We start from the raw sequence: 22,211 nt of genomic DNA on the forward strand, positions 1-22,211 counted from the left end.
CCGTGCCCTCGTTAATTAAACTGCTATGCAGCCCGGCTTTCTTTTCTTCCTGGTAGCCAAAGTGGAAACGGAACGAGCACAGAGAAAAAAAAATTGAGAATAGGCAGATAGGCGGTGAGAAAACACACGACTGAAACGCTGCTTCACCCCGTAAATATTCGCGACGAGCGCGACCCCCCCCCCCCCCCCCCTCCCGGTATAATGAAAAAAAAACTAGAAAACGATGCATCAGCAAAAGTTCAAACACGTCTCGAGTGGACAGCTTCTGCGAAGACAAGAGCACAGCGCAAGGGTCGTGCATCGAGAACTGGCGGCGTGCTCGGAATTGCCAGCAGTAAAGACGGTTGTCTCCGCACGGTCATCGTTTCATTTCTTGTGAGTAGCTTGACGATCGCATTTCCGATAACCGTCCGTATCGCCCATAGTAGGCACGGGACTGAATCACTTCCGATAGCCGAGTCCGACGAGATATAATAACCATCCGTTACCCGCGCATACGACACTTCAGAAGCGTGAATTGTTGGGCGAGTTGGTACATGTTGACGTGAAAAAAAAACGCCAGCGAGAAAAGACGCAAGACCAGAGGAAGACGCACACAGACTGTCGCCGGCGACAGTCTGTGTGCGTCTTCCTCTGGTCGTGCGTATTTTCTCGCTGGTTTTTTTTTTTCACGTTAATCCTACACTTCAACCATGTTGTGAGGGCAATGATGGTAAGCTTGATAACAGCAGGCGCGAATCCTGTATTTGAGCTCAAGAGGTCTCCGCGTGCCACCACGACGCATGGTAACTTGTGTGGCTATAAAAGCAAATGCTTGCATTATACTCTCCTCCTTCCTGCTCCCCTCTCCAGCGAGTGATTTCGTGCTGAATTACCACAAAAAGACGGTTTTTCTTTCCCTGAATATAAAGCTTAAAGCATTCATTGAGAATACGGGAACACACTTGTGCTGGTAACTTCCATTTCCGAAAGCTACTCACGAATCCTCTTCTGCACACAAGTCCACAAATTAATCACGCCGCAACGAAGAGCTCGGCCCCTTTTGGAAAAAACTTTTTCTGCTTTTTTTTCGTCCTTTTTATTTAACTTAGTATGCTACAAACGTTATCGCTCTCCGGAATTCTGTGTAATTCTCTATAGGCACACACGGTGCGCTTATATTTCTACACGAAACGACGTCTATTAACCGCTGCTTTCGGCAAAGCTGAGAATCCGGGAAATGCGTCTTATGCAGAAGGTATACCCCCTCCCACCACAAAGCCTTAATATTTTTTACTTATGCATCTTTACGCTTACTCGCCATAAGACGATCGCCAGGGTGTGCCGGTGTCCCTTGAGCAGAAGCCTCGTAGGCACGGGTCTGGGTGCACCTTGCGGCCTGGGCATCTTGGGCAAACTTCTAGACATCACTCAGGGAGGGTGTGTCGTCTAAATACAAAAGATGGTCGGCAGCACGCATTTCACACAAGGGCACGCTTGACCAGGACACACACCCGCACAGAGGCACAAAATAAACCACGCTCGTGCCAGTCATCCGAAGCAGCAGGTAGCACGCCTCTACGCAACACTGGAGCACGAGGGCTCATCATCGAAGCGAAGCTGACCGACTTCGCCTTGTCGTCCGACGACGAACGGCAAAGCCGTAAGCCACGGAGTGAAAACGTAACGCGTAGCGCTGCTCCGTCGCCTGTAGCTAAGCTGCCACACGACGAGCACCTACGAACCGTGCGGCCAGAACCGCAGCGAGCGTCATCCGGCAAGCGAAATTCCCGCACTGCGACGTCGGGTAAGCGCTGTCATGTGCGTGCTGCCGCAATAACGAGCAGCAAACAGCAGAGATAGTCGCTTGAAACGAAAAAAAGGCGCGACCAAGCTCGCCGTGCAGACGCGCCGCAATCACTGTAGAGGCGCCGCGATCGACAGCGATCCTAGCGGGCCAGGGAAGCTGATTGCGTTTTATTTTTCTTGACAAAAGCGCGCATTGGATTTTTCTTGTTCTAGACATGTTACTGGCAGCAGCCAAATTATGATGAAGAGCAGCTGTAATTTAAGGCACACACGCGTATACTAAGACGGTCAAAAATTACATCGGCTAAGCACTCCTGAACACGAACAACTGAGCGAAAACCAGCTCCGAACAAGAGCAGTCAGCCGCTGTTGGTGCTGCTGAGCCGGAGTGCCCGGGCTCGAACCCTACCGCGGCTGCAAGCCAAGAGGAACGCGCTTGACTTTTAGCCGACGGAGCAGACGTGTGGCAAGTAAATTGATACCACGTGACTCTCTGTTGAGAGGCGCCGCAGCTGCGCTCGCTCGGAGCCTCGCCGCTGCTGACCAGGTGACTAGCGGGGGTATAACCGCTGCTTCGCTGGCGCTCTGTCTTTCTATGGATGAGGCGCGCGCCGGACCGACTCCAGCGTCAAACCATGGCTTTCACTCGTATCGCTAAAATCAACCAGCACTAAACCTCTGCTATTTTTAGATTGAAAATCTTTACTCCTGCCATACACAGTCTGAAGGTCATCTGGCTCTTAGATTTGACCTCTAACAGCAGGCGCGCCGCATGTGCACGGTCGCGCGTGGCAGCTGCCTCTATCTTCATCTTTCCCTTCGTTGCCACAGCTTCGCGGCTGCTGCTCGGCCGCTGCTCCTCGCCAGCTGTGGCACGTGATGTGTCAAGTGATTCTCTCTTGCACTTGGCAGTCACGTCCGCCGCTGCGCCAAACGCCGCTCTGGACGCTCGCTCTTGCATTTGTGGCACGTCATGCACCACGTGATTTGCTCTCGCTGAAGTTTTCAAACAATAAAGGTGAACCAAAGCTAAACAGTGTCTCAACATGCTTACCAGAGCTCTCGCTCTGTATATCCTGGCTGGGCTGAGTTCAGCCACAGCCAGTTTTTGTTACTTTTCTCCAGATTTACGCAAGTATGGTGCCTCTTGGGCAAAACTGGAAATACTCTCATCTGGCGTTTGATGCGGATTTTTCAGTGTGCGGAGGTTTCTAGTAGACTGCGCGATAATTCACAACACGTTAGGTATTTACAATGTTGCAGTCTTTATTTACACACTGTAGACAAGTGAAAACAAAAAGCTTGCCTCCTCGTAAAGTATTTTCCTGTTTTGTGAAACAGATAGCCTTTCAACAGTGGTTTATTATACATTTGAGAAAATTAGGCAAAACCCAGCAATAAACTCTCAGGTTGCACCTTTAGTGCTGTTATATATTATCGGCGGCGCAAAGTTTACACAGCATATGACACCATTCATTTTGCAACTCGGTGCAAGCAAAGTGTGAGCACTACTCCACACCAAATTTATATATTACCCCTTTTCAGTCCCGCGAAACATATATTGCCGAGAACATTTTACTGCTTGCACGTACAAAATTCCAGGCAAATAAATCAGAGAACAAAACTCGAGAACATAAAGCAACTAAACTTTTCCGAAACAAAACTTTTGGCTGCAAATTTCCTGCAAGCAGTGAAGCTGCCACCACCGTTCGTAACTGATGCGTTTCTATGAAAATAGCGCTCTGCTGACACAAGCCTTCCTTAAAACTGTTAAACGTTCAGAAATCACACAGGAAATGCATGGTGGTTGTGACTAAAAAGTAAAAGGGGAAGAATGCCGAGCTTTTGCGCTCGCCGTTCACGCTTCATATCGACGTCCAGCGCCAACTTAGAACAACTATGTGCCAAGCACAAATATCAAGGTCATTACGCACGAAGCATGTCGTTCGGAGGCATCTATATGTTCATTGTCGGTAAGTTTGTGGCCCACACTTCATTGATGTATAAATTATGTCAGATAATGAGTTAGCTCTGGGCTCCATAAGCAGTTGAACAGCTAAAACGAAACTATGGGAAGAAGCGGCACTGGTTCTTCTCGTCTTCGTCAGTGAGGCGCTTGCCGCAGCCGAAGGCCGTCCCGAAGTAGGGGAGACTGCGCACTGCAGCGCCGCAGTTGATGCCTGTGTTGCAGAACCGGAGGCAGTACGTGAGGAAGAAAATCTGGTCAGGCGTGTAGAGCTGAAGCCGGCCCGACCAGTCCAATATGCCCAGCTGTTCGCCCGACGTCAAGTCACTGCAGGAACGCGTGAGTCGAAGTAAATAACCAACATTGGTGGTTCCGGTCGTTTTAAAGAAACGTGGTAACTGCACACAAATACAGTTCCCATAAACAATGTTATGAACTTTTTTTGGAACGGTTGACTTTCCTTTGGCAACAAAATTCGAATTTATTGCTTTTAAAGGTGGAGTTGAAACTGGAACGTTTCTGTCCTGCATTTCTATGCAAGTTTGTAACGTACAGCCCCCGTCACAAGTATACAGCCCAAGGGGTTTGCTTGCGAGGACTTCAGGGCGCATGATTATGCATACTCAACGACTGTAATCCCGAGAATGATAAATGGCTTCGAGTCCTCAATCCTCCCAAGCTTTGTATTGCTAGATGTTCAAGAGAGCCCCGCTAAACAGCTTATAAGCAAACCTCTTGGGCTGTATACTTTTGACGGAGGCTCTACATAACGAAAAAGAACCAGTGATGGTTGAGTGAAGGACTATGTAGACTAGCCTCAGAGACCATCACCAAAAAAATCAATGCCATGCAGTTTTCAAAACCTGTAGGTAGCCATGATACCTGTATTTCATAGATTACATACTTTGTGAACTAACAAAATTTCTATTTTCAGTGAAATCCACCTGTTCGCGATAGGACGTTCGTACTAACTAAACGTGGGCGAACGTATTTTTCCTTTTTTTTAGTGTTCCTTCGAAAACTGCACGTGCCAAGGGAAGGGCGCAAAGCTCATGACCCCGCCTGAAATGGCTGAACTGTGCGTAGCAAATGGCGAACAGGTGAAGGCTACGCCTTAACTGTGCCTAACAGATGCCTAACAGGTGAAGTCTACGCCTTAACGATGTCAAACAGATGCCGGACAGATGAAGACACCTTAACGATGCCTAACAGATGAAGACTACGCCTTAACAATGCCTAACAGGTGAAGACTAGGCTTTTACGATGCCTAACCGGTGAAAACTAGGCCTTAAATGGGCCATGAGAGCCTATTTTTACGCATACCCTGCTTATCACATTTAATTCTCAACTTGTTAAATTAAAATTCCCCCAAGTTTCAGTTGATTCTATGCGGTAAATATTTTAAAACGAATTTTTTTCCGTTTCTTCTGCGAACTACTTGCTGCTCTGGCAACATCTGACCGCTGACGTCTGATAGGCATACTCACCCCCCGTCGTCAGCTTAGTACGTGACCTGAGTGATCCTTAAAAAAGTGGACTTGCTCGTGGCACCCCTTTTCTGATTGTTGAGGAAACAGAAATCGATGGACCCCTGCTTAATTTTTTTCTCTCATAAACATGCTATTTTTATGTTACCAGTGTGGTTTCTTTTGAGCAGTCAAGTGTTCCCGTATGTAAAAAGCGGCACGTGCCGTGCATGCCTTCGCCGATGTGCGCCGTGAAAGCGGCGGCGTTTTATAGCTGGCAACCAATTTCTTGTCCGCTATTCATCGGCTAGATAATTAAACTTAAATTATCACAAGGTGGCACTAGAGTAACCTTGAGGCACGAAAGGAGCAGAGAAAAGTGCCGAATGAGGCGACTTCCCCGCTACAAGTGTGCATTTGTAAGTCAAACATACATTCCCTTCGGCTCGTAGAACCCTTTTGCAGGAACCAAGCTAGCCGCTTGCAAAACCCTACGCGATTCGAATGCTTTCACTGCCCGCACCGAAGAATAGTCGCTGCCGGCTAAATGACTGCTTGAAATTAATAGTAAATCATTTAGCGTTTACTCTGCGTGCCCATTGTGGCCTAGGAATGCGACGATCACGACAACTGCAGCCCCGCGCTGGGGTTGTTCCCATAGCTGTGCGCAAAGAGTACTGGTCGTTTGCTTGGCATAAAACGCAAGGTGGGCTCTCCTTATCTTAAATATTACGTAGTATTGCTCATAAATTGTAGTGTTACTCCTTTACACACTATTATAACACTGCAATAAGTGCCGCTGATGCTATATCGCCTGCTTGAGAAACGCTTCGAGTAGGACCGGCACTTCCCGCTCATTGTATCTGCTTTCTCTTATGTCATAAGTGATTTTAATGAGCTCTAGCTAAAAATACGTTCGGAAACTACTTGAATTAATGAATGAAATCAACCAGATTCTTTGTCCACAGTCGACGCCGACGGCTGCTGCCGGCTTCCTTCAGCACAAGCTGTGCAGACCGGGTCACATATCGGCACTTCCCCCTTATTGTAGTCGCGCCCTGCGATGTATAGGCAGTCTTCGCTTTGAGGGCACTGTGGCCAAAATTACGCTCTACAGCTATTTTAAGGCGCTAAAACTTGCGAATTCGCTCTCCGCAATCGCCGAAATCGCACACACGAATCCTGCGTACTCGCTAGGCCTCGTCACGAAAGGGGCCGGCGGTTCCCGTCGGCCGAAACTCATGCATCTGGCAAGAGTTCCCCACTGATTAGTAAGACAGTGTGAAGATGTGAAGTGCAGCCGCTTGTTTCGCTTTTTTCGATACGGATAAGGTACCCAAGCGCAGTTTTTCGGGCCGTCTATCCACCCGCCGTCAAGCTTTCGCTCGGCCGCACAAGCCCAGGCGACGAGGGACGAGAGGCGCCGTCCTGCGGCGTGTTCTGCCCGTGTCGCTCAATTGCCTCGGCGATAGGTTCTATGCGCGGGCACCGAATAAAAGCACATCTTCGCTGGTGCACGTACATCGCGTATGTCGCCGTGGCTAGCATGATCAGGACCAATTAAAAGCCTTAAGTTTATAGAATGTCATACCAACTAGTCCCCCACCACACTCTGCCAGTTCCCACGAAGCTCACTATTTACACTACTGCGATACGGGGTCGTTGGTCGTGCCGGCGTCGTCGTCGGTCTAGCTTGACAGACCAGTGCGTCTGCGATGGCATTTGCACACCGACCAGCCAACCGATCGCCGTCCTATCGGCCTAGTGTAACCGAACCCTATACCTATACAGAATAATAACTGCGTTACTATTATTAACGCTTTAGCGGCACCAGTCACTCATATATGGGAGAAGACTGCTACTTCGATCGCCCGCTGAAGTGCAGGGAACAAGATACCTCGCTGCGCACATTGCAGCAACGAGAGCAAGCAGACGACGTTGCTCCGTGTATACCCTGGTGACGTCACGGCAGCATTCAATATGGCGGTCACTGCCGGTGGGAGGTGGTAGTGGTGGTAGTGGTTTTATATAAATAATAGTAAAAAGGAAGGAAAAGATTTATGCTAGCGCCGGCATCTGCCATCGATACTGAAGCACCTGAGCTGGGGCAGCGGAAATAAAGGATAGCAGACAGAATGGGGAAATGAAATGAAAGAGGTGAGAGGACAGGAAGAGAGGATAGGGGGAGAATATGTACAAACTATTTACAGAATAAGAAATGTGTCCAGGTTGTGTGCGTGATTAGTTCATTTTAGAGGAATTAAATCACACACGCGCACAGCACTGTGTTGGTTACAACTGGAGTTGCTCGTCCAGTTATTAATCGTTCAAGGTAGAACTCGCGGAGCGTTCGGTCACTGCGTTTAACTACCTAACGGAGTTCCCCGTTCTCGATTTCGATCGCATTTTTTGGAACATAGAGCACGTGCAGGGCAGCCAAATTTCTGAAACAGAATCATAAGCTCTTGTATTAGTTACTGAAGCACGAAAATGCAATATGAAGAACGACTATGTCATGACCCCTTTAACGATGCCCAACAGGTAAAGACAAGGCCTTAACGATGCCTAACAGATGCCTAACAGATGCCTAACAGGTGAAAAGTAGGCCTTTGCGATTACTAACAGATGCCTAACATGTGAAGACTATTCATAAAATATGTCTAATAGGCTAGCCCGACACGTGAAGGCTCTGCCTAGGCAAGGCCTTACAGACTATGCGTATTAGGTTATGAACGCCTCAGCCAAGTCTACGGCGCCCTACCCTGAGTCGTTCTTATAGGCGTCCCAGGCGACGCGCAGGCTCGCCACCTGGAGCAGGTTTTCGCCGTTGACACTGCTGCACCTGAGCCTCTTGTAAAGCTGCTGCTCGGCGAATGGACTCATCCAAGACCTGGGCTGGCCTCCTTCTAATCGGATTCCCTGCGTGTACCAAATGCGCTATAGTTATTGCGGGAAACGCACCGTATTTTAATGCCGCAGGGACATGAAAGTTTGGAAGGGTAAGTTGAGGTTGCTGAATTCGGGACCACAATTTCCTGACCGCGAATTCTGTAACCTAGAAGTAACCATCCCAGAATCGAACTTTATCTATAAATTCACGGCACCTCCTTTTTCCTTTCTTCTTTCACTCCCTCCTTTATCACTTCCCTTAAGGCGCGGTTCAGGTGTCCGCCGAGATGTGAGACAGATATTTCCCATCTCTTACGGCGTGGTTCAGGTGTCCGCCAAAATGTGAGACAGATACTGTGCCATTTCCTTTCACCAAAAACCAGTTATGATTATCTATAAGTTCAGGGCAGCTTCCTTTAGACTTAATGAGAAGTCTGGAAAATTCGTTTACCCAAAAATAAATTCATGAAGGAATTCATAATTTAGTTCGGAAAACATGCTTTTGGTGTGAAAGCGCTACTTCACGGGGTCATAGCCATCCAAGAATCCTGCGTCGTCCCTGACCTTGAGGGTGAAAAAATAAAATAAATACTGCCACGTAAGCCGCGCCTTGGTTGCGAGCCCGCGGAGGAGCGAACAGATCAGCTTCGCCTGGTCGCTTGGTCAACAGCCGCTTGATCTCATTTACAGCAAATATTTTTATTATTTAATTATTTATCAAAGAATAAATATCTAGCCTTGAACATACTACCTGCACAAAGTGTCAGTCAAGGATTTGAAGATTGTCCTGCGAAACAACTTGATGGAATGTTTTGCCCAGAGTACCATTCCTACAGTTTTATTTAGCGGCCTTTAAATAAGCCCGCGAAATGCGAAACCTACAACTCACTGACAGCTGCTGGTGCATATCTCAATAGCAAGTACAAATCACAGGCGAAGCCCCACCCAGAAGAGCGTCCCAATGAAAATCTAATTTTGTTCTTGGAGATGCGGCTTGAGAAGGTGAAATAGCACCACTGTTACGCGGTAGTTTTTTTTTGCAGGCTTTATTTCAGACTGGTAAAATAAATCTACATAAATGGTACCCTGGCGCTAACATTCCAGCTGGTTGTTCTTGAAGGCAATCTACGACTTCCTAATTCACACTTTAAAACTTAGACTAGTGTTTCATGGTTCATGGTTTATGGGGGCTTTAGCATCCCAAAGCAACTCGGGCTATGAGGGACGCCGTAGTGAAGGTGTCCGGAAATTTCTACCACCTGGGGTTCTTTAACGTGCACTGACATCTCACAGTACATGGACCTCTAGAATTTCGCCTACATCGAAGTTCGACCGCCACAATCGAACCCGTGTCTTTCGGGTCAGCAGCCGAGGAGCATAACCACTGAGCCATTGCGGCGGCCTAAACTAGAGTTCTGAAAGGTGCGTTATTAAAATATAGCAATCATTAACATTTAAAACGATAATATCCTGTTGACCAGGCCGTCCGACTTTGAACATTACTCAGTCTGTTTTAAATCTTGCTTATATTTATATGGAATGCCCGTTATTTTTAGATTATTTTGTGCGTCGGAACTAAAACCCCCATCCCTAATTTCGCTTATGTTTCTTATCCAAAGCCTACGGCAGATGGCAGCCATGTTGTGGTCCACCAAGATGTTGAAAAACTGCCAGCAGGCTTTATGGCCACATATGCAAAACACCTTATAGCAAAACACTGCATGAAGTATCGGCTGGCTTTAGAATTACATTAAGGACTTTCAGTGCATTAAGTACAGGAAATACAGTACTCAAGTGGTTGCGCCCGTCTATGTTACTCAGTGTTCTTCAACATCTTGGTTAAATTCAGCAAGGGTTCCCGGTATATGCTAATGCCCGTTCCAAGAGTTATGGCCATAGCCTCGCGGCTTAAAAAGGTTCGGAAACACATTCCGAGAAGGGGCATCAACTCGCTCAATCATTACATTGTGTCATGAACACCTGAGCCAAATAATACACTTCTACACGCAGCAGAGGACCCACAATCACGAGCGAAAGTTGGCGAGCCTTCCCCGGCGACATTTTCATGCTGGCACCCTCCTCCGTCGCTCGCATCTACGCATACATGTTGAGAACTGGCTATTCGTTAGATTCTGTCAAGCGTCAGGCAGCCACCATGGCCGCGGCCAATAAGCCGCGTAGCTCCGGCGGGTCAGGAAGCTTTCCTCCAAAGGTGGCGCCGGCGGAGGAGCGCCGACCTTCCAGCGTGGAAAATGTGACCAGAGGAAAAGGAAAGGCACGAAGACGCTGAAATTCAAATTTTGACCGCCGCGGTGGCTCAGTGGATAGGGCGCTCGACTACTGATCCGGAGTTCCCGGGTTCAAACCCGACCGCGGCGGCTCCGTTTTTATGGAGGAAAAACGCTAAGGCGCCCGTGTGTTGTGCGATGTCAGTGCACGTTGAAGATCCATAGGTGGTCGAAATTATTCCGGAGCTCTCCACTACGGCAGCTCCTTCTTCCTTTCTTCTTTCACTCCCTCCCTTATCCCTTCCCTTACGGCGCGGTTCAGGTGTCCAACGATATATGAGACAGATACTGCGCCATTTCCTTTCACCAAAAACCAATTAAATAAAAACGACTAAAAATCCCCAGGTGGTCAAAATTATTCCGGAGACCTCCACTACGGCACCTCTTTCTTCCTTTCTTCTTTCACACCCGCCGCGGTGGCTCAGTGGTTAGGGCGCTTGGCTACTGATCCGGAGTTCCCAGGTTCGAACCCGACCGCGGCGGCTGCGTTTTTATCGAGGCAATACGCTGAGGCGCCCGTGCTCTTTGCGATGTAAGTGCACGTTAAAGATCCCCAGGTAGTCGAAATTATTCCGGAGCCCTCCACTATGGCACCTCTTTCTTCCTTCTCTCACTCCCTCCTTTATCCCTTCCCTTAGGGCGCGGTTCAGGTGTCCAACGATATATGAGACAGATACTGCGCCATTTCCTTTCCCTAAAACCAATTATTATTCACTCCCTCCTATACCTCTTCCCTTACGGCACGGTTCAGGTGTCCGCCGATATGTGTGACAGATACTGTGTCATTTCCTTTCCCCAAAAACCAATTATTATTATTATTATGACCACAGATAACTGTGTTTACAAAGCGCATTAAAAAATCCTTCCTAGACAATACTCGAGAATGGGCGTGCTTTTATATCCCAGGCATACCATAAGTTTATTAGAGCCCCTTTCAGAGCCGATTTAACTTGTAGAACCTCTTCGCTAAACGCGCGCTTACTCACACGAAGGTCGAACATCCTGAGCGCTGCGTCGAGGAAGGCTGTGGCCAGGCCTCCGAAGCTGGCGGCACGAAGCACCCCCGCCTCCTTCTGGGCGTAGAACAGAGGCCCTGAGAGAGCAGCATGGGAGACCTTCACCAGGTTCGTCAGGTATGCGTACAGCACTCCTTGGTACGGCGAGGCAAGCCAGTACTTCTCTTCACGCAGGAGCCCAGCCGCGCCCTTCTCCCGCAGTCGGTGCCCGGCTGCCGCGATCCAGTTCTCCAGGAATTCCTGCTCCAGAGTTTCGTCGCGCGCAAGCCGTGTAATGCCTCGCACATTGGAATACCCAGTTCTCCTCACTCCACTGCCATTAGACCAGGTTATAGGAGAAATCGGAGATTATCAGGATAATCTTCATTAACTTTGAGCCGCTGCCGTCCATGATCATAAACAACAATTCAATGAAAAACTAAATTTGAGCGGGAACCCGTTGCCCGATGCGGTGGCTCAGTGGTTAGGGCGCTCGACTACTGATCCGGAGTTCCCGGGTTCGAACCCGAAAGCGGCGGATGCGTCTTTATGGAGGAGAAACGCTAAGGCGCCCGTGAGCTGTGCGATGTCAGTGCACGTTAAAGATCCCCAGGTGGTCGAAATTATTCCGGAGCCCTCCACTACGGACCTGTTTGTTCCTCTCTTCTTTCACTCCCTCCTTTATCCCTTCCCTTACGGCGCGGTTCAGGTGTCCAACGATATATGAGACAGATACTGCGCCATTTCCTTTCCACCAAAAACCAATTAGTATTATTATTATTAACCCGTCGACGAACGCAATTTTTGTCATATAGTGTATACTATTTCACTGTAACAGTACGCAGACCACCCAACGTCAATCTAGCGTTTTTTTTTCTATTGACGTTCTCGCAAACGTCAAAAGCTTTCCCCATTTGTTTTCTATGGATGTCATAACTGTTCGATGTAATGGATGGAAACAGATCAAAAGATAGATTTCGTACACGTCAAAAGAAATGTAACATTGCCTTCGGTATTTCCACAAGAGTATCTTACTATATCCAAAGTTCAGGATTTTTTGCCAGAATGTTGAACATGCAAGTTCTCCTGTAGACGCGAGCTTAGTAGTAATGGAGAGATTGTAAAGTACATCTGTACCTCACTGATAATCTGAGTACCCAAAGGGCAGAAACTTGGAGGCTAACGAAAAGCGCTGAGCTCAAGTTAAGGACAACGCAGAGAGCTATGGACAGAAAAGGGATAGGTGTAACATTAAGGGACCGGAAGCGGGCAGAGTGCGTGAGGAAACAAACGCGGGTTAATGACATCCTAGTTGATATCAAGAGGAAGAAATGGGCTTGTGCTGGACACGTAATTCCAAGGCAACATAACCGCTGGCCCTTAAGGGGAACGGAGTGTACTCCAAGAGAAGGCAAGCGTAGCAGGTAGCGGCAGAAAGTTAGTTGGGCAGATGAATTAAGAAGTTTGCGGGGATAGGGTGGGCGCCGCTGGCAATAGACAGGGTTATTTGGAAAGACATGGTAAAGGCGTTTTCCCTGCAGTGAGGCAGATGATGGTGATGATGATTTTGTAGAGCATATGTAGCATGGAACAGACAACGAATGCCAAGTGTAGTAACACAGCAGCTCGCTGTCTTTGTTATTAATGAATCTTCAAAGAAAACGACGCTACATATATGAACGAAGACCGCAAGGAATCAAATACGCCGCCCCTTCGTGATTCTGCGCCCCCGTAGATCGTCTGTTATCTTTATTCACAAATGGCATTCTTCTGGACGCATTGGTACGGTTCCATCTGTGGGCCAGCGTGAACATTTCGCGCCCTTTTCTTTAAGAACGCTAAACAATGAGCATCGTTTTCCTTTTCTTCCGCGTTCTCATCACTTGGGTCAATCTCAGTATTTGCAACAGATATGGCCATACCTTTTTGGGATCGTACCAGTAGTTGGAGAACGATCCCCAACACTGATCTTGTGGCGGGCCACCGCTGCTCTCCAGCTGCTCCATCCAGGCCACTACTCTGAGGTCGCGAAGCCTTTGTTCCATGACGCGCCTCGTATGCTCGTCTACCCACGTGGTCGCCGCCAGTGCCCTTTGCGTCTGCGCGGTCAGACCTCGGAGGAACCTGTCCACGCCTTCTCTTCGCTCTGCCGCGAAATCCTCCGCGTCGCTCATGTAGTACAGCGCCGGGCCGAACCAGGCTGCGGCCGTTTCGAGGCATCGAGACGTCTTCAGCATCTGCGAGCCGTCCTCGCTGCTCATGACCAGCATCCTCGCCTTGCGCGATGCCATCACCACACATATCTGGGCGAACCACCAGGCGATGTGCTCCAGGAGCTGTCGCCTGCTGTAGTTGCCCAGCAGCCAGTCCGTGGCGGCCAGGAAGTGGCGGTCGGTGATGTAGACGCCGCTTTGCGCGACGATTCCCGAGGATTTGAAGACGGACAGTATGGTTCTGGAAAGCGGGTAGCCGTTCAGGTTGCTGAAGAGGGACTCCAGACGAGCGACCGTGGTGTAGACGGCTTCGCGGCCGGTCTCGTTGACGCTGGCCGCAAGAGTGGTCAAGACCGCCCGTTCCAGGACGAGGTGTGCGGTCATGGTCGCTTCGCTCGACACTGGTAACCCGTAGAGCCTGCACGGTATTTGTATATTTATCATACCCTATAATCCTGTGGCGCCTTCGCACGTCTACTCGTTTTAATTACGTTAAAACCACACCAATTTTTTTCATAGCACCTCCGCTATTAGTACCTTTTCTCACAAGAAGCCTTCGGCTAATCCAGTGTATTTAAGGGAGTCCGACGAAGTGGTGTAGACTTGAGATACTAGATTAACTATGGCGAGGGAACAAACGCGAATTACTGACATCCAAGCCGAAATCAAGAGGAAGAAATGAACTTGGGCAGGACATGTAATGCGAAGGCAAGATAACTGCTGGTCCTTAAGGGTAACGGAGTGGATTCCAAGAGAAGACAACGGTAGCAGAGGGCGACAAACAATTAAGTGGGCGGATGAAATTAAAACGTTTTCGGGGATAGGGTGGGCGCAGCGGGCAAAGAACAGGGTTAATGGTGAGACATGGGTAGAGGTAGAGGCCTTTGCCCTGCAGTGGGCGTAGTCAGGCTGATGATGACAATGATGACTAGATTAACTACAAGGGATGCGTTCCAATGAGTGATTACTGCCTTATTCATGTCCAACATTCTCAAATAAAATTTTGAATATTGGAAAACTGTAAGGTACTGGCATAAACATATTGAAGATAATGGTTCATTCTTCTAATGTGTAGCAAAATCTTTGTTTTATAGTGTTTCCATCGATCGCATCGTGCAGTCCAGTCTGCCATAGAAAACCAACGGCGAACGCTTTTGACGATAGCGAAAGCGTTAATAGCGAAGACATTCAAGCCTACCGAAGCGAGATCTGCGGATATACTGATTGTTAAAGTGAAATTTCATAAGATATGAAAAAACTGCACTCAAAAACTTTTTCACGTTCAAAAACGTCTTTGTCCAGAATTGTTGGGTATCCCAGGCAACAATGGTGCAACGTACCTTTGAATCTCCTTGTAGTATGCCCGCCGACCTCCGTTCTTGTCGAGGAGGTCCACAAAGTCCAGCCAGGCGGCAGCCATTCCCGTCTTGCGAATCACCAGCATCGGCGGGTTAGCCTTCCTGCCATTGTTCTTCAACACGACCGTCTGCAGCATAGAGACCGAGACAAACTCTCATCATCATCATCATCAGCCTGATTATACCCACCGCAGGGCAAAGGTCTCTCCGATGTCTCTCCAATTAACCCTGTCCTTTGCAAGCTGCGCCCACCCTATATGCCCGCAAACTTCTAAATCTCATCCGTCCACCTAACCTTCTGCCGCCCGCTGCTAGGCTTGCCTTCTCTTCGTATCCACTCCGTTACCTTCAAGGACCAGCGGTTATCTTGTTCTTGCATTACGTGCCCTGCCCAAGCCCATTTATTCCTCTTTACTTCGACTACGATGTCATTGACCCGCGTTTGTTCCCTCACCCGCCCTGTACGCTTCCGGTCTCTTTACGTCACACCTAGCATTTTTCTTTAAATAGCTCGCTGCGTTGATCTTATCTAGACCTGAACCCTTTTCGTTAGCCTCCACGTTTCTGCCCCGTAGGTGAGTACCGGCAAGATACAGTTGTTGTACACTTTTCTCATGAAAGATACTGGTAAACTGGCATTCATGATCCATATCACCTCGCAATTATCCTTGCAGTTATTTTCCTCTCGTGATCCGGATCAGCGGTCACTACCTGCCCTAAGTACACGTATTTCCTTGCTACTTCCGGTGCCTCGCTGCCAATTGTGAGCTGTGGTTTCCTTACTATAAACTGTGGAACATTACTTTGGTTTAGTGCATGTTAATTCTTAGGCGTAAAACTCAGCAGGGGAGCAATTGCGCTGCATTTTTTTCTCTTTTTGCTGCCTAAGCTTTTTGCGCTCGAATTCATTCGCTGTGAGGAAATTTTCTCGTAGTATTCTAATTTTCTTAGGCTCCTCAGAAAGGCTGCAAGGTGTTCAAAAAAATTGGCAGTGGATTGCCTTGGCTAACCCTGCAATTCAGCGAAAAGCTTCTGCACACATGGTTACACACCGCGTGGCTTCACATCACCCCATCGAATGTTCTTAATGTCAAACGTCAACCCAAAGTGCACCCAATGTCAAGAGTCAACTGAAGATGATGGATAAAGGTCAGGGTCAGGAGTTAGACACTATAACTGTACCACATTGGTCATACACGGCTATCCTTGGTTGGGCTGAAGGACGTTCAAAGTCGCTGCTCTGCCTACCCGAAGTCTGCTTAACCTGGCGTAATGAAGCTTTTCGCTTGAAAAAGAGTCTAGTGGAAGAGCCGCTTAGGAAGTTCGCTTGCCTGAGACCAGAGCTCGAGTCCCCAAAGGACGTCCAGCTTGCCTAGCACAGCGAATGGGTGCGCGCTGTGCCTCGTCGCCGACTCGTCGTAAGGCCACGGGATGCCGATGGACGCCGCGAAGTGGCGCACCATGCGCAGGCTGTCTGCGTCGTCGTCCTTCTGCGCTATGCACTTTTGGACAAACGCAGCCGCGGCTCTGCGACCGGTGCTCACAGCCTCCTCCTGGCGACGAAGAGGAGAAAGAAGACGCAAACTCGCGCTTCACTCAACACGTCAGTACGTTGACCATGTCCAACATTCTCGGACAAAAACTTCGAAATATGGAAAAATGTACGATAGTGGTGTAGAAATATTGAAGGTAATGCTCCGGTCTTTCGATATGCAGCGAAATGTTTATTTTGTATTGTTTGGCACGGTTTGTGTGGGGTTAACGTTCCAAAGCGACTCAGGCTTTAAGGGACGCCGGAGTGAAAGGCTCCATAAATTTTGGCCACCTAGGATTTTTTGACGTGCACCGATATCGCACAGTACATGTAGAATTTCGCCTGCGTCGAAATTCGACCGCCGCGGTCGGGATTGAACCCGCGTCTTTCGTGTCCATCGCTCGCACCCAGTAGTTAAGACGAACGAAGTAAACCAATGGGACAGCAAAAAAGTTAACAGCGAAAAAATGCAAGCCTGCCGACGACAGATCTGCGGATATGTTAATTCTTATAGTTAAATCGTACTATATATGGAAAAAATTGCGCTCACAAAGTCTTTCCCGTTTAAAAATGCTTTTGTTGATAATTAATCACAAAGTGCACAAAGAAGGGAAAGCATCGGGGTGCTTGCCAACATTTCAACAAAACGACTGGTCTTCGTCTGAGACTTTTCTTCGTCTTGTCTTCGCCTGTAGACTTCCTGTAGACAAAAGTCTAATAAAAGTGTATGGCCTTAAATGTATTGGTTGTCTACAGGCTGTCTATGGGATTTGTATTTTCTATAGAGTAGTCTATAAGGTCTGTCCATAGAAAGTCTATTGACTTACAGACAAGCGTCTGTGGACAGTCTATAAACTTTCTATATGATTTGTATTGTCTGTAACGTAGTCTACAGGGTTTGTTTATATAAAGTCTATAGACTTTAGAGACAAACGTCTTCAGACAGTCTAGAGACTGCCTAAAGAAAGTTTGTAAGGGATGACTCACCTGGTCATGCGCAAAGGAGCCATTGGCGTCATAACGGCCACCGCTCGTCTCCTTCGTCAGGAACCGCGCTGCCTTTAGCGTCCAGGACAGCGCCATCTCTTCGACGAGGTCACGAGCTAATCCACTGGCGGGCGACCACAGTGAGCAGACATAGGCGTCCAAGTCTGCGCACGGGTCGATTCGGGTGTCGAGTCTTCTCCGGAAGAACGAAGCGTGCAGCTTGCAATCGGCCGAGGCGCAGACCCCGTGGTCGTCGGCTCCGAAGCGCTGGCCACCCGACAGTGGAGAGTAGCGGTAGTACACCGCCACAGCCACAGCGACGGCCAAGACCAGGAGCACCGTGGCGAGAACTATGCATTCCGCCTGCCTTGAACGTGGCAACTTCTTGGGTTTTCCTTTCTTCAACTTCTCGCTGATCCAGCTCGCCTGAGTCAGTTCTGCACAAGAGAAGGGAGGTCATGATCAACAAAGCCAATCTTTGTTGTAGGATGCACGAGATTGGAAAGGATGGTTTAGGTTGTTAGGTTGGCGGAGTGCAAGGAGGGGAAAAAAAGTAGGCAGAGAGCGTGACGTAATGACGTCACGGGGGACAGCCTTAGCAAGCCAAGTGCTCATGAAGCCGTTGCTACAGCGTATGCACTCACATCGCCCTCCTTACGCCAATGTCCTAAGGTCCCTGGGCAATGACAGTGCTTGCCTCGACGTCTAGATGGACCGTACTATACATTAAAAGAAAATATATTCTATTACTTCTTCGGATCTACTGCATGTGTGAATACATTGAAGCAGCTTCCACTTTGAAGCGGACGATTACGCAGCACCAACTAGCGCCATCTGATGACCGCCAATACAGAACAAGGTGTTAACAGTATTTCCCACGTAATTTCAAGGAAACCACACAGTGTAGTATACTGCGCGAACATGTTAACAGTGACGAACTAGCTTTCTACTTGCTCTAAGATGGCTTATAAATGGTTCCCTAGCTCAGACCAGCTAGTCTGACGGAGATTGAGCAGATTCAAAATCTCATCATTTGTGTTTCTGAATGCTGAGAACTACGACAGCATTTGTCCAGGTTGTCCATGCTTGAGGAAAAGACAACTTAGGTTTTATGGAAATTATAATACTAGTAGGATAACACTTACCCACATGCTTAAGAAAATACAATAGTCTTTTAAATTGTATGTTATGGAGTCTGCAATGAGTGCTAATGTTCTTGCAATTTTCCCGCCGCAACTCCTGCCGGAACCGGTCCAATTGCTCTTATATGATATGCGTGAGCCATCGCTTGCGTTTTTCTTTCTCGAGACCGGTCGGCTCAGTAATGCCTCTGCCTGTTCGAGCAGCTTACAACTGACTATCTTATGTACCTGCACTAACCGACCCACTAATCCCCACTAAACTACCTTGATCCATTTTCTGGGGTTGTCTTACTTCCCCATTATGAAGGCACACCTGCCACGGTGAGCAGGTTCTGATGACGTCACAAAGTCACGTGCCTCTATCGACCAATCTGGACGGCCCATCAGGGCATGTTGGGATCATGTCAAAGTCACGTGACCTCCCTTGATCAATCAAAGGACTTTGTTACGGAGGAACCGGAAAGTGCTTGACGCAACCTAAGTGCTATTGATTTATTTTATTCGTTTTTACCAGAATCTCCGCCCTATGTATAGTGCATAATTTTGGATACAGTGTTATTCTGTGGTTTATCTGATTGTATGGTTTGTATTGTAACTGGAATTTCTTTTATGATTGAGACCTGATTATTATACCGAACGTTAATTTTATCTACTGTGCCAACTTGTGTACATTTATGATGTCTTTTTGTGTTGCTTCCGCAAAAATAAAAATAAAAGCAGGAGCTGTGGGCTGGTCAAGCTGCCTGCGAGCAGCTTTTTTCCGCCGCCCTCCCATCTAAATGCGATTGTAAATAAAGATTATTGTTAGTATTGTTGGTATTAGTGTTGTTGTTGTTGTTGTTCTTGTTCTTGTTGTTGTTGTTGTTGTTGTTGTTGTTGTTGTTGTTGTTGTTGTTGTTGTTGTTGTTGTTGTTGTTGTTGTTGTTGCTGCCGCTGCTGTTGTTTTTTCACTTAATCATTTCGTCCTTTTTCTTGTTCGTTCGAAAACCTGAAAGTAGGCACAATAACTCGAAATTTCTCAGCTTCTAGTAGGTGTTTCCCAAAATCGCGGCGAAGTAGTGCACCGAGAGAGACCGGTTTTCTTACCAGAGGGGTGAGCCCCAAGTTGCTAGTGGTCTTCTTTTCGGCGCTGGGAGTCTTCCTGGACTCCGGAGAAGTGACGGATGCGGACACCGTCGAAGTGGGCGACGCTGCTGTTGCCGCTGGCTTGCTCGTGTCCGATGGTTTTGCGGGTGTACCAGAAGAGGAACGCCGTTGATCCTTTCCGTCCATCTCGAAGTTAGCCAGGTGGTTCTCTTCCGGCCTGTTCCCCTCAACACCAGTCGCGGCGTGCTCACCACTACTGTGCATGTGCGCCCTTGAATACGCAGCGGTGGCCAATGAGCGCCGGCTTGGGTTGCGCCTTGAGCGGCCGGGCAGCGCAGAGTGCGAGGAGGAGCTGCGGTGAGAAGGCGTCGTCGATTTTCCCAAGATGTGAGTCGACGTGTCTTTTCCGGGTTCCGTTGCATGACCTGGATGACAACGACTTTAATGTTTCAGAGCGAAAGCTCTTCTAGGCTAGTCCAAAACAATGCTTCGCTGTGTGTCGCTGGTGGTTAGCAACAGTGCCCCTAGCAACCGAATCTGCGTGTGTGGTCTGATACAACTTTGCAGTGAAGCTCCGCCCACATTCAGGCCCGCCGCACAGAATTCTTCCACGAAAAAAAAGTCCGTCGTTAAAACTTCTCTTGTTGCCTAAACAAGAAGCCAATAACAATAAAAAATTATAAGCTCTAGAATTCTGATAAATGACTCGTTTAATAAAGTCGAAGATTAAAAAGCTGATTTCGTTTACTGTTGTGATTGGCTATAGCGGAGCAATACAAGACGCTGCGGACCGCGGCCCAGTGTTCGCTAGTGCTGTTTGTTTTTTTAGGTTGTATCCGACTATTGAAACACGTGATCGGTTTGCCGAGCTCCGCGCGTCGGCGCGGCGTAGCTCCGCTGGATTGCTAGACAAAGATAGTCTATAGGCATGTTATAGTTATATGGTTCACAATGACAACGACATAGTACAGTAATTAGCATAATTAGTAGTAAGCATACGAACGTCCACATGTAATATGTCATTAGAAAAAGGAAACATCATAATTAAGTGACATTAACTAGACCGGTTAATTACGATAATTAATCAGTCGATATGTGTGTTGCTATAGCAACGGATAACTACAGATGCTAAACATGTGACGTGATCCTCAGCTTGACCATGAAAAAAATTTAGCGAAATGCAAGAATAGCAATGGCTGAACGGGTGACGTCATACACGGTATAACGCAATGCAAGTCACGTGACGTACCATGACACCAATCAGCGCGTTCAAACGGCGCCTACCGAGGCTGCTCTCGCCACAGACGGCGGCGCAACATGGACGTAAATGAAGAAGCGGTCGCTACGAAGAGCTCTAGTGCTAACAGTTGTCCGGAACGCGCTCATAGTTACCGACGCCAAGCCGCGTCTAGTTGCCCGATACACCAGAGCTTTCGATCTTTAACGAAGTTCACAATAGTTAAACCGCGGATAATATTTTTCCGACCTGTCTGTTGGGATTAGCCAACAGGCGGTGACTCGATACGTATTGCAGAGAGTTGCAGGTTAGTGCTGCATATGCTATACCTTCTTTCGCGCTGTGTTCCTTGCTGCCGCTGATGCGGGCCTTAGAAGACACACCGGAGCTCACGGAACGGTGGGACGAATGCCGCGGTGAGTGCACAGGCATTGCAGAATGCAAAGACGAGCTACGTTGTGATGGCGTCGTCGACTTCGCCAAGGTGGTAGTCGACGCAGCTTTTCCTGAATCCGTGGCGGGTCCTGGGTGGCAGTGACCTCGGTATCTATTAATGCGTTAGCATTTGAAGGGCCAGTGCAAAGCTGCCGTGTGTCAGTATCCAGTAGCAGGCGGAAACCTCCACACCGGGCTACGAATAATCTTAGTATACTACCTATGCAAAGTTGACATACTACATCGAATATAAAAGAGCCTTAGTTAGCCACCTTGGATATAACAGCCGTTCATGTGTTAACTTCGCATATAACGAACCTTAGTATTCCACCTCGAATATAACAATCTTTGGTGTGTTAACCTCGAATTTCCTGAACCTAAGTACGCTTCATCACATATATAACGAACTGTCGCGTGTTAACCGCGGATATAACGGACTTTATCGTGTTAACATTATATAGAACGAAAAACTGGACGAGGTGATGAAAGTTTTGCATAATGCACACGCAAAATGATTAGGACAAGTGTCTGTTTCTTTCCTCGTCCTGGTCCTTAAGCGCTGTTCATAATGCTTAAATTTGGATATGCCGAACTTTCGTGAGTTACCTCAGATATAACGAACCTATTCGCGTCTTGACAACGGATGTAATGAGCAATTAGTATGCTGACCTCCAATAAAACCAACCGAAGCGTAATATGACGAACTGTAGTGTGTCAACCTAGGACAAAGTACGTTTGCCTGGCTACTAACGCACTCAAGCGATCCACTGAAAATCTCCAGAGATTTTTTTTTCAAAATAAAATTTTGTTTCCTGTAGATCAAGAGA

The 22,211-nt window shown here is 48.0% G+C and overlaps 2 protein-coding genes across 3 annotated transcripts; both read right to left on the reverse strand.

Moving 5' to 3' along the window:
• Positions 1-3,056: 3,056 nt before the first annotated feature.
• Positions 3,057-15,077, reverse strand: LOC144104078 (uncharacterized). 2 transcript variants are annotated; one of them, XM_077636872.1, is made up of 5 exons: positions 14,946-15,077; positions 13,315-14,023; positions 11,384-11,653; positions 7,982-8,139; positions 3,057-4,081 (listed from the first exon to the last, which is right to left on the reverse strand). In XM_077636872.1, exons 1-5 carry the CDS (start codon positions 15,047-15,049, stop codon positions 3,856-3,858), a joined length of 1,467 nt encoding a protein of 488 aa, XP_077492998.1. In that variant the 5' UTR covers positions 15,050-15,077; the 3' UTR covers positions 3,057-3,855. The 2 variants fall into 2 exon arrangements, with proteins under 2 accessions (XP_077492998.1, XP_077492999.1); XM_077636873.1 differs by lacking the exon at positions 11,384-11,653.
• A 1,184-nt stretch (positions 15,078-16,261) lies between these two features.
• On the reverse strand, positions 16,262-21,460 carry LOC144103285 (uncharacterized). Its single transcript, XM_077636047.1, has 4 exons — positions 21,279-21,460; positions 19,713-20,137; positions 17,485-17,910; positions 16,262-16,516 (listed from the first exon to the last, which is right to left on the reverse strand). Exons 1-4 carry the CDS (start codon positions 21,379-21,381, stop codon positions 16,262-16,264), a joined length of 1,209 nt encoding a protein of 402 aa, XP_077492173.1. The 5' UTR covers positions 21,382-21,460.
• Between the last annotated feature and the right edge of the window lie 751 nt (positions 21,461-22,211).

Source organism: Amblyomma americanum, chromosome 9 (genome assembly GCF_052857255.1).
Source record: "Amblyomma americanum isolate KBUSLIRL-KWMA chromosome 9, ASM5285725v1, whole genome shotgun sequence".
NCBI classification, from domain to species: domain Eukaryota; kingdom Metazoa; phylum Arthropoda; class Arachnida; order Ixodida; family Ixodidae; genus Amblyomma; species Amblyomma americanum.

Bases quoted from the DNA above. Each gene is read 5' to 3' on its own strand.
- LOC144103285 (XM_077636047.1), bottom strand. From the start codon at position 21,381: ATGCCTGTGCACTCACCGCGGCATTCGTCCCACCGTTCCGTGAGCTCC. The intron at 17,911-19,712 runs GTAAGAAAACCG...GAACTGACTCAG, and splicing joins ACTTGGGGCTCACCCCTCTG to GCGAGCTGGATCAGCGAGAA. The intron at 16,517-17,484 runs GTGAGTCATCCC...CTTCGTCGCCAG, and splicing joins GCTCCTTTGCGCATGACCAG to GAGGAGGCTGTGAGCACCGG.
- LOC144104078 (XM_077636872.1), bottom strand. From the start codon at position 15,049: ATGCTGGTGATTCGCAAGACGGGAATGGCTGCCGCCTGGCTGGACTTT. The intron at 14,024-14,945 runs GTACGTTGCACC...AATACCGTGCAG, and splicing joins TACTACAAGGAGATTCAAAG to GCTCTACGGGTTACCAGTGT. The intron at 11,654-13,314 runs GTATGGCCATAT...ACTCTGGAGCAG, and splicing joins ACTGGTACGATCCCAAAAAG to GAATTCCTGGAGAACTGGAT.